This window comes from Aulonocara sp. 'chitande type north' Nkhata Bay, linkage group LG7 (genome assembly GCF_057382095.1).
Source record: "Aulonocara sp. 'chitande type north' Nkhata Bay isolate Kocher_YH1m ecotype deep benthic linkage group LG7, A_spYH_male_GT1.1, whole genome shotgun sequence".
NCBI lineage: Eukaryota > Metazoa > Chordata > Actinopteri > Cichliformes > Cichlidae > Aulonocara > Aulonocara sp. 'chitande type north' Nkhata Bay.
Genome location: NC_141350.1, coordinates 58,931,566 through 58,946,823, shown reverse-complemented (window position 1 = coordinate 58,946,823; position 15,258 = coordinate 58,931,566). Strand labels below are relative to the sequence as shown.

Genomic DNA, 15,258 nt, shown 5'->3' with positions numbered 1-15,258 from the left:
TGCAATCACAATATTTCACAGAATACAATTTCCATTTGAAGGATGAGAGAGTAGCTTTTGACCTCAAAATGAAGCCTTCAGTCTTAATGTTTCCTTAGTTAGACTTTCACTTTCACCTCATTGATCTGGGGTCTTGACTAAAGGCTGGTTTGCCAACTTAGATCACTTAATCTCTGGTTTTCCTTCCACAGAGTCTTTTAACCTGTCTCCCTCCCCTCGCCCACAAGTGGCAGCAGGTGGCTCGCCCTCCCTGAGCCTGATTCTGGGAGGTTTCTTCCTGTTAAAAAGGACTTTTTCCTTCCCACTTACCCCAATGCTAAAGTGATTGTTGGGGTTCTCTGTATCATTGCAGGGTCTTTACCTTGCAATATAAAGCACCTGGAGGTGACTGCTGTTGTGATTTGGCGCTATACTGAATTGAATTGACTGATCCAGGTTGAGAGAATCTGATTGGCTCCAAATTTGCATTAAAACCTTACCCACGCATGCTCTGTGTCTTCAATGTTATGGTTCTGGTGTTGTAGGAGGACAACAACAAAATCTTTGTGTCAGCAGCCTACTGTGTACACTTCTGTGTGCCTCGTGTTTCTGTTGCATAAGATCCTGTTTCTGTGTTTTCACAGATTTACTCACGCATTTCTTTTTCAAGACTTTATTCTTTGGAATATTCAAAGCCAGCGCTATAGGTTAGCTTCAACCCCCAAACCGTCTGAACATCTGTAGGTTTGTCTGTTTTTAACACAGCAGAAGAGGTGCAGTAGGACCCTGGGGTGCGGCTGCAGCAGTGTAACAGTGAGCAGACAGGAGGGAGGAGCCTGAATAGAAACCAAACAACCCTCCACACCCTGTGGCCTCTGGGAAGTTTCTCCGCATTCCTGCAATAGATTCAGACACACACACCTAAAAATTAATAGACAGGAAGCTGGAAGGAACCTGAAGCTGAGGCTGGGTAAGTGTGTGCAAGGCTGAGAGTGTGCTGCTCTTTTTCACAACAGCTCATCAGTTGTTGCCTTCATGTCCACTGTTGTGTGTGTGTGTTTGTGTGTGTGCTGAAACAGGAGTTTGGAGGGGCTACTGCTTTAGGACTGGAGACCAGAACCTCATCATCCCCGCCCTGCCAGGTGCTGTATTTTCCTGAGTCATCCTCTGTTTTACCGCTGAATGCTTCTCTGTCACTTTCCCCGCCTGCACAAACATAACTCAGTCACAGGAAGTGCTCTACTGCTTTCAGTTACGTCCTCACTAAGCGTATCTCTTGGTCAGTGTGTGTTCAAGTGCAGATACAGTGAAAATAGAGGAAGCTATTTTTCTTTAAACGTTGTTAGAGCTGATATAACCACAGCTTCCACCCAAGAAACTGCAGCATTTGTAGGAAGTTCGTATTTTAAGAGTTCACCAAGTAACTGAAATGACAGCCAAAGCATGCAGATGTCTGCAAAATGACGTGGTGAGCCTCACATGCAAATCTAAAACCTCCCTTGCTTGCCTGGTAGTTACCATAATGTAATAGCTGATGCATAAACATACGCTAGCAATAAATAAGCTGTTATATTATTGTACTCATGGTGTAAATAATGCGTTGTAAAAGGTCTCAGTGGAGTCACTTAATATGATAAATAACACGCCTCCATCTTGTCCTGCATTATAAAAAACGCTGCATTTAACTTTATTTATGCTACTTTTGAAGTATATGTTTAGTTAGATACTTTATTGATCACAGGAGGGAAGTAATGTGCTACAGCTGCAGGATGATATTTGTGTGCAGTCTCATGTCTCACAGGTATGTTCACCTGTCACAGAAACAAGAGTTATGATTCAGTTTTAAAGTGAATGGTAGGAATAATTTCCTGAAGCATTTGTCACTGTAGGGCTGGATCAGGTGACTCTGAATCCTCCCTTAGTTACACTGCAATAAGCCTAGGCTGCTGGGGCTTCTGGGGGTTTCCCATGATGCACTGAGTGTTTCTTCTTCACTCACCTTTTTTTTCTCCACGTATTATATGGGTATACACACACACTCTGCATTTAATCATTAGTTATTATTCATCTCTGGTTCTCTTCCACAGTATGCTTTTGGTCCTGTCTTCCTCCCCTTCTTCCTGTTAAAAGGGTGTTTTTCCTTCCCACTGTCGTGAATTTCCACTGTGTGTTCTGGCTTTCTCCCACTGTCCAGATATATGTATGGCGTTAATTATAATTCTAAAGTGCCCATGAATATGAGGTAAATAAAGTTCTGTATGTATGTGTGGTTAAATGTGACTTGTGTAGTCTCTAAAGTGTTTTGAGTGGTCAGTAAGGCTAGTCTGCTCACAGTGACAGTGTTAACACACAAGTATAGCTGAGGTTGATACAAATGTCATTAGTTGTGTGTGTATTTAGTCACCAATTAAATCTGAAAAATAACTTTTTGACCTTAAATGAAAAGTTGAGGATCAGTGTCTGTGAGCTGTCTATAGCTAACCACAGCCTTGTGATCTTTACAGGATGCACATGCTGAAACTTTAGCCTGCTGGCGGTTTTTGTTATACAGTCATTAGGCATTTATCCTCTGGGTACGGTTAATTTTGTGGCGATCACCATGATCAGTCTTCTTTACCTCTGGAGACCGTGAACAGTCTGTCACAGTTGTCACTGCTGACCCTTGAGCCACGAAGCTAGTGTGACTAAATAAGGGGAATAAGGTGGCGATGTTAGCACTGAGGGTAAGAGCACCAGTTAACATACCGTTTTATTGTCATTTGTGTCCAGTCTTATCATGAGTAAGGCAGGCGCTGATGAAGGTGGAGCTGGGGGCTGCGGTGATTCAGCCAAACAGCTGGAGGCTAAAGATGAAAAAGGAGGAAAGTTGCTGAGCAAACCGTCTGCTGGATCCGGCTGGACCAAAGTGAGCTGCCCCTGCTGCTTCTCAGAGCGGGTGGAGCCGCTGGTTCTGGTGAAGCTTGGCGGGAAAGTCGGCCCCGAGACGAAGCGCTGGCTCATCAAGGTGATTGGAGCTCCTCAGAAAGATGGAGGTGAGGGCTCAGATATCAGCAACAGCACAGAGCTCACTTCAGTTTCTGCATCGATTGGAAACTCGCTTTCAAAGAAAAAGCATGCGGATCAAACATTTATGAGGATTTCTCTTGTGCCAGGAATGAACGTAATAGGAGAATCATTTCCAGGAAACATTGCTACTCTTTAAACATTTGATTGAATTTGCATTTCCAAGCTACATGTCAGATAAATGCATTTAAATGACTCCTATGAAAATGTCTGACATGGCTGCACAGAAAGCATATGCCAGCCATAAACCACATGTCATATCAGATAAACACACAGACACAAAGAAACTACTCTTTAAGATAATAATATTTATGTTCTTTCACTTTGTTATCATTGTTATGGCAACTAAAGATGTTTGGACGAATGGATAAAAACTGCTCTGTCCACGACTCTTTGCAGTGTTTTGTGTTGAAGCAATGCTATGCAAACTAGACAAACTCATCTCCACATAACACCTTACTGAAATTCTAGCAGGGACCACAAAGTTGGGAAAGGTTGGGGAAATCTGTATGAAAGGATGAACATTCGTGCTTTATGGTGCAGCGAGAAAAACCAGTTTTATTATTAGACAAGGATGGCCTGAGTAAGTACAAAGTGCAATTTCTAAATTCATTTATTAAAGGAAAAAAGTGGCCTTGTGTAAAAAGGAACTGCCCTCTAAACCCAGTAACTGGTTGTGCCACCTTTGGCAGCAAGAACTTCAACAGCATTTGCGATAAATCTTTCAGATTGGGACAAAAATTCCTTCAGCAATCTTCAAAAAGCCCCTTAAAGTTCTGCTTTTGTCTAATCAGTCCACAGAATATTTCCCTAAAATATTTGGGAATCATCAAGAGTTTTTTTTTTTTTGGCAAATGTGAGACGAGCCTTTGTCTTCTTCGTGGTCAACACTAGCATGGATGCAATTTTTGCCAAGTCTCTTTCTTCTTGTTGAAACATGAACTCTGACCTTAACTGATTCAAGTGAGACCTGCAGTTCTTAAAATATTTGTATAGGGCTCTTATGTGACCTCCTGTGAGTCGTTGATGTGCTCTTGGAGTGATTTTGATTGGCTGGTCAATCCTGGGAAGGTTCACCGCTGTTCCACGTTTCTTATATCCGTGGTTCTCTGGAGTCCCAAAGCCTTAGAAATGACTCTGTAACCTAGGGGTAGGCAACTCCAGGCCTCGAGTGCCGGTGTCCTGCAGGTTTTAGATTGCACCCTGGGTTAACACACCTGAATCAAATGATTAGTTCATTACCAGGCCTCTGGAGAACTTCAAGAAATGCTGAGTAGTCATTTAGCCCTTTAAATCAGCTGTGTTGGATCAAAGACACATCTAAAACCTCCAGGACACCGGCACTCGAGGCCTGGAGTTGCCTACCCCTGCTGTAACCCTTTCCAGTGCCATTGTTTTTCAGTTATTTATTTAGATCGTTGCATGATGCGTTGCTTTTTTAGATCTTTTAGCTCCTTCACTTTGTCAGACAGGTTCTATTTAAATTATTTCTTGATTCGACAGGTCTGGCAGGCCTGGGCGTGGCTAGCGAAAGTGTACTCAATGTTAGGTTTTGTATTGTTGATTGTCATTTATGCTTAGAAATATTTAACCATATATGCTTAGAGGTGTATAATCAATTGTGTAGTGATAGGATGTGTGATCTTTAGCAGGCTGCAAAGGCTTGGTGTGTATTCCACACTGGAATGCACACCTACATCCTGGGAGCATGGGAAGAGGTCGTACCTTGTCTTATTGTTTTATGGCAGGATAAACGTGGCTTTATCTGTTTTAGGCCAAGTGCCTTTTGTTTAGATGAACTGTTGGACTTCCAGACCAGCAGGTTTAGGGAAGTTATTTATGGGGTCACACTCTGACCCCACACACACACACACACACACACACACACACACACAGGCAAGGTACTCTTTGTTTGTATGTAGACGTCATATGTTAATGAACCTATGCATATTCATGTAACCTCAATAAAAGAGCAGTGTTACGGGGGAGCGGACGAGAGCAACTGGGGTCAAGCGAAGGAACGGCGTTTGTCCGGTTCTCTCCCGTGCACGAGAAACATGAAGAACTTTGCCTACTTCGTGTCTTGCTTGCTGTGTAATTATATTGTCTTCAACGTTCCAGCGAATAGGTTCAAGCTACAAACATATCACTCGGCTTTCCAAGAAATGGGGTTAATCACAGATGATTTGTGATTTACTTTTTTAAAATAGATTTTTTAGATTTTTTTTTCTATTAATAAATAAAATCATAATTTAAAAAGTGCATTTTTTATTGACTCAGGTTATCTTAATGATCTGAAATATGTAAATGTGACAAATATGGAAAAATTAAGCTATCAGGATGGGGAGGAGACGCTTCTTCGCAGCACTGCACGTGTTTTAGACTGAATTGATTCTCTCATTCCTGAGTGTAAGGATGTTTAAGGTTTTTCAGCTCTTTGTCCCCGTTTAACCATTGCTTCACTGTGAACAGGTGCTGCATTACTGGCCCACCCGGGTGAGGACGCCAGCGGTGATATCATCGTGGTCTCGGCCCCCCGCTGCACGTTACTACGAGCCGCTGAAGAGTTGGGTCTTTGTAAGACTTACCGCAGCGGGGACATGGAGGCCTTCTCCTACAATGACAGAGACAACTTTAAAGATTCAGGTGCAGTGGAGCAGCTTTGGGGGAGCACACTTTACATGGTTAAACAAGACATTAGGAAGTACCCTGTAGAGCTTAGGGAGACTTATTAGAGCACTGTATCCAAGAACGATTTAGGAATATCCACAATTATTTATTTTGCATGAATTTCCTCTCTAATAGTAGCTTCCTAAAAATAATAAAATGACTTGCACAAACACTCTGGCAGGTGTTCACAGTACAAAGTCCAGTCTGTGTTCTTTCATTACTCGTGTGCATGATGCACAGCTCAAAATAATCCTCATTTGTCTGCTGTTGCGTCTTGATGTAGCTCTTTCACTTCAGCAAGCAGTTTCAGTTCCTCAGTTTGACAAAGCTGTAACAGATGACAGAAAGTCAGGAAAAGCATCATGGGTAAACGTTGAAGCGATTCCGACTGATTTTTGAGTATGCTGATTCAAAGGATGATAATGGAAAAACATTCACCAGTCTACTTGAACCAACTGAACCATTAGAAAACACTTTATTGTGAAAAGGCCAGCTAATGCATTTTTTGGATGTTTTAGCATGACAGCGAGGGTCATCTGATGTTACAATCTGAGCTTGACCTTTTGCACAAATCTCCTGTATCTGCTTAGATTGATCTTTTATAATACCTTTAAAACTTTGTTAAACTGTGCACTCACGTATTGTACAAAATAAATGTGGGATTTCATTAAAATCTTCACTATTTGACCTTTAAATGCTTTCTGGGGTCAAGGAAAAAAAAGAATAATCTCTATGTGCGTTTGTTTAATGCATCTCTGTTCATGTGTGTGACAGATAACATGGAGGTGTTTCTCACGCTGGCGGAGCGACAGTACATAGTGAAGTATGAGCTGGATGGACTGCGGGTGCAGAGGGACCTGAGGATACCCGGCCTGCCTGAGAGCCGCATGCTGCAAAAAAGAGACAACATCTGTGAGTGTGGTTTGTGCTTTTGTCATGTTTTCAGTGTGAAGAAACAACATCCACGTGTGTGTTAGTAATTTTTCTTAAGTCATTTATCATCATGGTGCGTTTGCCAGGACCCCCTTCCAGCTGTGGGCTAATACAGCTGCAACCCTACAAAGGTTTATGGATTTTCAAGGCTTTCATGACTTAATTTGTGGCTGGTCTAATAATTAGTTTAGTTTGTAATTAGGGATGGGTATCGTTTAGGTTTTATCCGATACCGGTGCCAAACCGGTACTTTTGAAACGGTGTTGGTGCTTAAACGGTGCTCAAACCGGTGCTTAAAGAATGGAGAACACAAAATTGGTCCAAAAACCTCTCATGTTCAGCTGTTTTTTTTGTAAAAATATAACAATGTTAGCCTTTTCTGCAGCTATGGGGCATATATGGTATCACTCTTGGCTGGAAGCAGTGCTTAAACAATGGAAAAAACACAAACTTTGTCCAAAAACCTCTCATGTTTAACTGTTTTCCACTTTTTCTTTGGTCATTTTAGCCTTTTTGGCCAGGGTGAAGGGAGTATCTGCCATTAAACAAGAAGACAGCCGCATGTAACTACGATGATGTTTGCTAGTTCACCTTACATGCATTAATGTAATAACGTGGTTAGCCTACTCAACGTAAATTACACACCAACAACATTAAGCTACTCACGCATCCTCATCATTTCTGCTACACTGGCAGGGTCCGATAACCGGCAACCCACCCGCAGTAGATGTGCTCGGTGTGAGGTCTCGCAGCAAGCTATCAAATATGGCGCATTTTTTGGCTTTTAAAAAAAAACGCTATGCGTCGCCAGGTGTTTCATCGGATTTGAGGTGTTACCTCCTTTGACAGTATCACAGTATCACCTTAAAGCACTTGTTGCAGGCTGCTGAGTTTACATATTTTGCTGTGAAGTACAGCCAGACTTTTGACCGCTTCACCTTGGGCATTTTTAATCTGTAGCTCTGCTCTAAAAGAACGTACGTACCTGGGCCCGCCTACTATCCTCAGAAACATAAAAAGATTGGCTAGAATTCAAAGTGTATGACATCTCAGGAAAAAAAAGCACCGAAATAAAGCATGTGCGCTGCTTTTCGGTCTGGTTACTACTGTTTATGTTACTACCGGTACAGATACCGGTACCCATCCCTATTTGTAATGAACATCACTTTTGCTTAGGACCTACTTTTAGCTGCGGCTTTATGTGCAGTTATTCTTCTTTGGTTTGTGGGACTGGCATATGAATGGCAAAGTTTCTCGCTGATCTGAACTGCTTCCCTCAGATGTGCTTATATGTACAGTTTAGGGATTATGATTATTTTTAAGTCTTCAAGTCATCCTGGGTTGAAGAGATTCGATGTGATGACACTGAGTGATGTTGCAGGGCAGAAGCTTTCCTCAGCCGGTGTTGTTGTGGACACGTTTCCCCTCCACAACCGAAAAAAACTGAAGGACCTCGGTGAAGCCTGGTACTCGGGAAATCAGCTGGCTCAGCCACTTGGTGGGTGGAAATACAACACACTGCTTTTAAGCTTGCGTGCAGTTTTGTTCATTCAAATAGCTGTAAAAATCTTACATTACATGCATTTGTCACTCCTGGAACGTATTAAGATTCATAATCGATGGCTGCGTGGATGTGCTCACACCAGATATTTCTGTCTAACTTATTAGATTCAGTCAATGACTATTTTGGAAGCGCTGTGGCGTTTTACTTCAGCTTCCTTGATTTCTACACCTGGTCTTTGCTCACACCTGCAATACTGGGCCTGGCCATCTCATACTTCTCAGGTAGGTGTGTGGATTTATCCACATATGGCCTTTATGATGTATTTGGCACTCAAAAACAACATGCTTATACAGTTGCTTGCAAAAGTATTCGGCCCCCTTGAACTTTCCCACATTTTGTCACATTACAGCCACAAGATGAATCAGTTTTATTGGAATTCCACGTGAAAGACCAATACAAAGTGGTGTACACGTGAGAAGTGGAACGAAAAGCATACATGATTCCAAACATTTTTTACAAATTCTCTAATTCTCTAATTATTACTTTATATAATGGGCCACTTATAATATATGATATATATTTGTTCTTTTTGAGTAATAGAGAAAAACTGTCCGAAATAAAGGACTTTATCTACTATAAAAGAGGTTTCTTCAGTTCTAAAATCAAATGGTGGAGAGTCAAAGCCCAGGTGGGCGTTGTCCCTTAAGAGGTTTGTTGACCTATTAATCATGTGACTTGACACTGGAGCCAAGGTGTGAAAAAAGGCATGAGTCATTAACAGCAGCGGTTTCGGGTGAAGTCGCTGTGAAACCGTGCATCACCCTGTCATGTTACCATTTGGTTTTAGAACTGAAGAAGCCTCTTAGATGAGCTGTGAAACGTCTTCACGAAACTTAAAGAAGTCCAGTTGCTTTCTTTTCAAGCTCCTTAGACAACCATGAGAACCTAACACAGACAAAACAGTTATGTATGCAGTTCCCACGGCCAGTAATTAAACACAAAGCACAGTGGCAGACCCTTTTTACTACATTTCTTTCTTCTGTTGGAAGTTTGTATTAATATTTAATAGAAACATGTCAAGATGAGAGTTTACTTTTTAAGAATTATTTCAGAAACCAGTTGTGGAAGTTTTATGGTGATTTTTATTAGTTGTTTTCATAAATTGTAGTTTTCAGGTAAGAAATATGCTGTTTTACCATATACAGTATAAAATACTGTGCTTCAAAGAAGAAAACACCTACACAGAATTGTCTTCTGTTCCTACCCTCATCCCCCTGAGCCTGATTCTGCCCGAGGTTACTTCCTGTTACTTCACTGTCACTGGAGTGACTCGAATTGACTTAAAATACAACTAATGCTCAAAGTAAATGTTTTCTGTAAGAAGAAGTGAACTTATATGAATTGGAAACAGTCTGAAGCAGGACTGTTGTTGGCTTTTTCCCACCTTTTCATTAAAGTCCTATCTTCTCCCACAAAGACCAGTGATTCCAGACTGATTAAATCCAGTTATTAAACATGAGATGCCCCGCTGTATGGATGTCACTGACAGGACACAAAACTCTTCCTGTCATCACAGGTGAGGTTAAGAAGGAAATGGTGGATTCGGTCTCGGGATCGAAGGTCATAATTAATGATGATGACTCAGGACCGATGATCAGCGGCCACATGCTTCAGGCGATGTTCAGCATGATCTGGTCCACGGTGTTCATGGAGCTGTGGAAACGCCGGAGCTCCTCGTTGTCGTACCGCTGGGGGACCATGAACCTCGCAGAGCGTTTTGCAGAGCCTCGGCCCAATTTCTACGGTGACCTCGGCGTAAACCCCGTTACAGGTCGCGTGGAGCCTCTTTTCCCTGAATGGAAGAGAGACCTGCGCATGGTGCTGGTGTCGGTCCCAGTTGTGGGGCTGTTTCTAGGTAGGTGCAGAAATGTTTTTTGCTCTATTTTCTCTGATTCTGCAAAGATTTAGCAGTAAAAGATGAAATGCCTGTCCCGCCTCCTCCTGCAGGGCTAGTGGTACTCGGTATGATGTGTTTCTACTGGGGGGAGGCCCAGGTGAAACAGCTACACAAAGACTGGAACTCCCTGCTGTCTCAGGCTTTGCTCTACATACCCTCAGTGCTTCACATCGTTTACACAAACATGCTAGGAAATGTTTACAGGAACGTGGCGCAGAGTCTGACTGAATATGGTGAGTGAGACTGAACTGCAAGGAGAATACAGAGCCATGAGTTTGTTAATGCAGTGGAGATGTTTCTCATTTGTGTTGGCAATTTTTAGGATAGAAATCCTGCACATTTAATGAAATGCTTTTACTGCGTCCCTCTAGAAAACCACAGAGAGGAGTCCGCCTTCGAGAACCATCTGACAGCCAAGATTTTGGTGGTTAGTTCCTGCTTTCCTCTCCTTTTGAACCATTATCTTATAAAGTACAGGGATTCCTCTTTGACAGGTTCTCCTTTCTTCCTTCAGTTCACCTTCTTCAACAATTTTGCCGTGCTCTTCCACATTGCCTTCTTCAAGCAGGATGTGCCCCTGCTTCGTAAGGTAACCTACGTCTTGCGCATTTTATGGTAGAAGCCAAAAGATTTCATTTAGAGTTTCTAACTCCGCCCACCTGTTTTGTAATAAAATCTTTCTGTTGAACATTATATATTCTGTACAGCTATTTCAGTGTCTGCTAAACAGACCCATTTAACTGTGTAAATAAACTGAAAGAGATAAGCAAGCTATAACTGCAAAAAAATGATTCTATATAGAAAGAAGGGCAGTGGTCCTAATATGAAGCTCTGGGGAACTCCTTTAGATAATCAGTGGAAAAGTGGAAGAAGTAAAGGGTGGCAGAATTATATTCCTTGTTTTACTTTCTTCAGCGCCTGGCGTCTTTGTTGATCGTGAGTCAGCTGGTTAACCAGGTGACAGAGGTGGTTATACCTTTCCTGGTGGACAGATTCATCAGCGCCCCCCACAGGACAGAGAGTGAAGATGACCCTAAGGAGGACAAATTCCGGAACCAGAGAACCCTGCCTGTTTTTCCTGTGAGGATATAGAAAACATTAGGCATGCACTGATAGGGTGAAATATTTAAAATATAATCTGGCCAATAGCAACTAAAAATATTTTTTCAGGACAGTATTAGTGAATAAAGCCAATAAATACATTATAAAACACAGTTTGATTATAATACACTGAGAGTGATAGCTTCCTGTGGTGTCCCAGGGCCTGTTTGCAGAATATATAGAGCTCCTGGTGCAGTTTGGGTATTTGAGTCTTTTCTCCTGCGTGTATCCTCTGACGGCCGTGCTGCTGCTCATCAACAACATAACGGAGATCCGATCAGACGCCTATAAGATCTGCAACCTCTTCCGCAAGCCCTTCTCCCCTCCTGTGGCTAACATGGGCGTGTGGCAGGTCAGCAGGTCAGAACCTTTGTCACGCTCGTCCCGTTTATGAGCAAACAGTTCACGTTGTTGTCTCGTGTCCCAGGTTGCCTTCGAGGTCTTGAGTTTCGTCTCTGTTATTTCTAACTGCTGGTTGCTGCTGCTGTCGCCACGGTTACAAGAGCTGTGTCGCGAGGGCGGCCTGAGCAGCACGAACGTCCTGCTGTTGGCTGTTTTTGGGGAGGTAAGAAGAGAACTAAACAGCTAATCAAACACATTTCTGTGTATACCCCTGACATGTTTATCTTCGTGTGTTTTGCAGCACGTGCTGATCTTAATCAAGTTTATTATGGCAGCCCTGATTCCCGATGAACCCGACTGGATCAGGAAGAAGAGGGATCAAATGGAGTACACATCCATGCAGGCCCTGAAAGAACAGGTTAACGCCATCTCCACTGACTTCATTGTCTAGCATTTTGGTGCACTCCTTCATCCATATGACATAATTTCTTTGTTTTTCCCCCCTCAGAAGCTGCAACCTGAAGTGTCCTAACTGTGTTTCAAGGTTGATGAGATGGTTCTTGATGTCATTGGAGGCCACCATCTTTAGCGTTGTGTGGAACCCAGCAGGAGAAAAGTAGTGGATCTCCAGCGGGGCCCACGATGTTTACTGCTGTGCCCCTGTGTGATCCCAAAGTGTATCTGCAGCTCTTTTCTCACTGATTAAGCCAATGCTTCTGTGATGTGCACACTTTGAAATGCATCTTCATAATATCCGTGCAATTGAAACAGCAGCTAAATAGTTTATTAGACAGCAAAGGGAATGTAACTGTTACGCTGCAGGTGAAGGCCAAAGGTATTTTTTGCAGAAACCCTCTAAAATGTAATTAGAACTTTCGCCACAAGGTGGCAGCGTTTTATAAGAAAATTTTAGAGTAGTAGTCCAGCCCAACCAGCATCTTTAGCGTTGCTATCTTACAATTTGACTCCTGATTAATCTAATGTTTTTCTTTTTTTAAAGCATGGCCTGTGCTTTTCTAGTTACCAAAATAGGTGGGCAAGTAAGATAGTAACACAAATTCAGTGTGAATGTTGAGCTAACTCTCGCTTGAATAATTGGATGACACACTAACTCGCTGTACCATCTTGTGGTTCAAAGTGGTATTACAATTGAGCGCAGCGAAGCCTTAATTTCACTTTATTTGCTATCTCTTCATCGTGATACATATACACAGGGATTTAAGTGGGCTGGATCGATCCAGCATATGCCATGGACTTGTAACATCATAGTCTGTTTACAGTTTTAATTGCTTTTTAAAGGTTTTACATTATTTTTAAATTGTTGTGTTTTTACAAATAGACTGTCCTACAGTAAAGCAGGTTTTTTTTTAAAGGAAAATGTATATGGTAAATGGTAAATGGCCTGCATTTGTATAGCGCTTTTCTAGTCCCTAAGGACCCCAAAGCGCTTCACACTACATTCAGTCATTCACCCATTCACACACACATTCACACACTGGCGATGGCAAGCTACGTTGTAGCCACAGCTGCCCTGGGGCGCACTGACAGAGGCGAGGCTGCCGGACACTGGCGCCACTGGGCCCTCTGACCACCACCAGTAGGCAAACACGGGGTTAGTATCTTGCCCAAGGATATTTGGCATGCAGCCAGGAGGCAGCCTGGGATCGAACCACCGACCTTCTGATTAGTGGCTGACCTGCTCTGCCACCTGAGCTACAGCATTTACAATCAATATTTAAGAAAGGCCACTAGCAATTCTAAAGATGGGCAGTACACTTGGCAATATTTTTCATGGTTTTCTCTCTGGGGTCTTCTTCTTCTCACTGCTGCCACCTGGTGGTAAGATGCAGTTTGGGATTCATAGTTGGCGACTGTATCTTCAATGGAGTAAATATCAAAAACCAACAATTGTCCATGAAAAGTTAGCCTTTAAAGCTGCTTGAATCAATACTTTGAATACATGCTTGTCTACATCCATGATTTAAATGCTCATCCATGTTTACAGTCCTCTAAAGGCACAATTCTAAATAGATGCTAATGTCACTGTGTGCTTGCTGGATGTTTAAATTAACTTTACAAAGAAACATTTTTTGTGCCGACACCAAAAACTGATTTTTGCAGCTTTTAAAACCTCCAGCTTGAACTTACAGCTTGTATTTTTAGGAGCGATGACAGGTGAGTTTAGTGAGTATTGGAAGCGAAAAAGCAAAACACAGTGGTGTATTTTGCTAAATGTACTTTTATGCAAAGGACCAAATAATAGGAAATACTGTGGATACTCCCTTGAAGATACTGTCAACACGACAACTATAAAAGCTACTTTCAACTGTTTTCTTGTCATAAGGGATCACCACAGCAGCTGCCTTCACAGCTGATCTCACAGTTTTACACCAAATGCACTTCCTGACATTTAGCATGAGCTAAATACAGTAAACTGTGTACCAATGTTTGCACTGAAAGCAGTTAGGAGCAACCAAAGAATCGCTATGTGCTTTGCTTTTAGAAATGCATTATTTTTGTATGTGTGGGATTTTTACTTGCTTGTTGAAACCTTGTAGTCTCTATCACTATACGAGTGTTATTGCACTGTTCAGTGCAGATTAATCTGAGATATTATGAGAAATGTGCAGAACGTGAAGCCGCTAGGGGAAGCCCACCATGCCCTCTGCACATGCTGAACAGTGGTGTCTTGTTCTTAGATAAGTTATTGTATTATTTTTAGGCGTTAGTAGTCTTTTCAGCCACCAGGGGGCACCACACGTTTTTATTTTACTTGCATGCAGCTTTCCACAAGCCTGGTCCCTGCTGAAGGACTGATTCAGCAAAGGTGCTGATAGATGGTGAGAGTTTCTCAAGAGGCTTCAGGTGCACATGTACAATCCTGACACTAATCGTAGGCCTGTGTGTGTTTGTGTGAAGTGGTCACGAGTTAATGAAAAGAAACTTTTAGACAAGGATCGGAGTTTCAGCTCTGACCACAGCATTTGCTGGCTGTCTCAATAAACTGACAGAAGGAATTACTTGTTGTGAAGTTCTTGTATTTGGTTATATTGATCACCAGAAAACTAACGGACAACAATCTGGGCTCATTTGTGCAGTTTGTTTTCCTTTTTCTGGATCGTTTAGAACTAAACAAAATGATGGGAATATTTGATAGACACAATCATACTCTTGCAAGAAAAAGCACACAGTATTCTTTGCATGGTGCATTTTTACTGTGAAACAACTATGTAAAGCTACATATCCACATCTTTGCAGTAATGACACTAATATAATGCTGACAACATTATGAGTTGCATAATAAATCTTGTATTTTATTATTTTAGTAACTCAGCTGCTTATAATGTGTAATTATAATATTTGGTTAGCACTGCTCCCTCACAGCAGTCCTGGGTTTGAATCTAGTCAGAGGTCCTTCTGTGTGGCGTCTCCTTATGACTGTGTGAGTACTTTCTGGGTAACCTGGGTTCTCTTGATAGTCCAAAAACATGCATGGGGTTTGGTTGCCTGTCTCCTCCCCTGACCCTTAATTGGAAAATTGAAGTTTGACTTATGTCTCTGAAAGCCAACAGCTGAGGGCTTGAAAAACAGAAAAATCCTGTATTTAAAAGTATTATTGCATATACAGAAAGTATTCAAAGGGATGTCAGCGTTAAACATCTGCAGCAGTAATATTAAACTATTTAACAGTGACAAATATTTACAGTTT

At 42.0% G+C, this 15,258-nt stretch overlaps 1 protein-coding gene across 1 annotated transcript; it reads left to right on the top strand.

The window, feature by feature from the left end:
* Nucleotides 1-781: 781 nt before the first annotated feature.
* ano10b (anoctamin 10b) lies at nucleotides 782-14,566 on the top strand. The gene is made up of 16 exons (XM_086301667.1): nucleotides 782-949; nucleotides 1,059-1,121; nucleotides 2,749-3,011; nucleotides 5,515-5,688; nucleotides 6,487-6,624; nucleotides 8,027-8,143; nucleotides 8,314-8,430; nucleotides 9,726-10,064; nucleotides 10,157-10,339; nucleotides 10,478-10,533; nucleotides 10,621-10,695; nucleotides 11,022-11,186; nucleotides 11,368-11,559; nucleotides 11,635-11,772; nucleotides 11,851-11,967; nucleotides 12,058-14,566. Exons 3-16 carry the CDS (start codon nucleotides 2,756-2,758, stop codon nucleotides 12,079-12,081), a joined length of 2,091 nt encoding a protein of 696 aa, XP_086157793.1. The 5' UTR covers nucleotides 782-949; nucleotides 1,059-1,121; nucleotides 2,749-2,755; the 3' UTR covers nucleotides 12,082-14,566.
* Nucleotides 14,567-15,258: the final 692 nt, after the last annotated feature.

What these genes read in the sequence shown, in the direction of transcription:
- ano10b (XM_086301667.1), top strand. Translation starts at nt 2,756, where the DNA reads ATGAGTAAGGCAGGCGCTGATGAAGGTGGAGCTGGGGGCTGCGGTGAT. An exon ending in AGCTCCTCAGAAAGATGGAG is followed by an intron (nt 3,012 to 5,514) that starts GTGAGGGCTCAG and finishes CACTGTGAACAG; the next exon opens with GTGCTGCATTACTGGCCCAC. An exon ending in GCAAAAAAGAGACAACATCT is followed by an intron (nt 6,625 to 8,026) that starts GTGAGTGTGGTT and finishes GTGATGTTGCAG; the next exon opens with GGCAGAAGCTTTCCTCAGCC.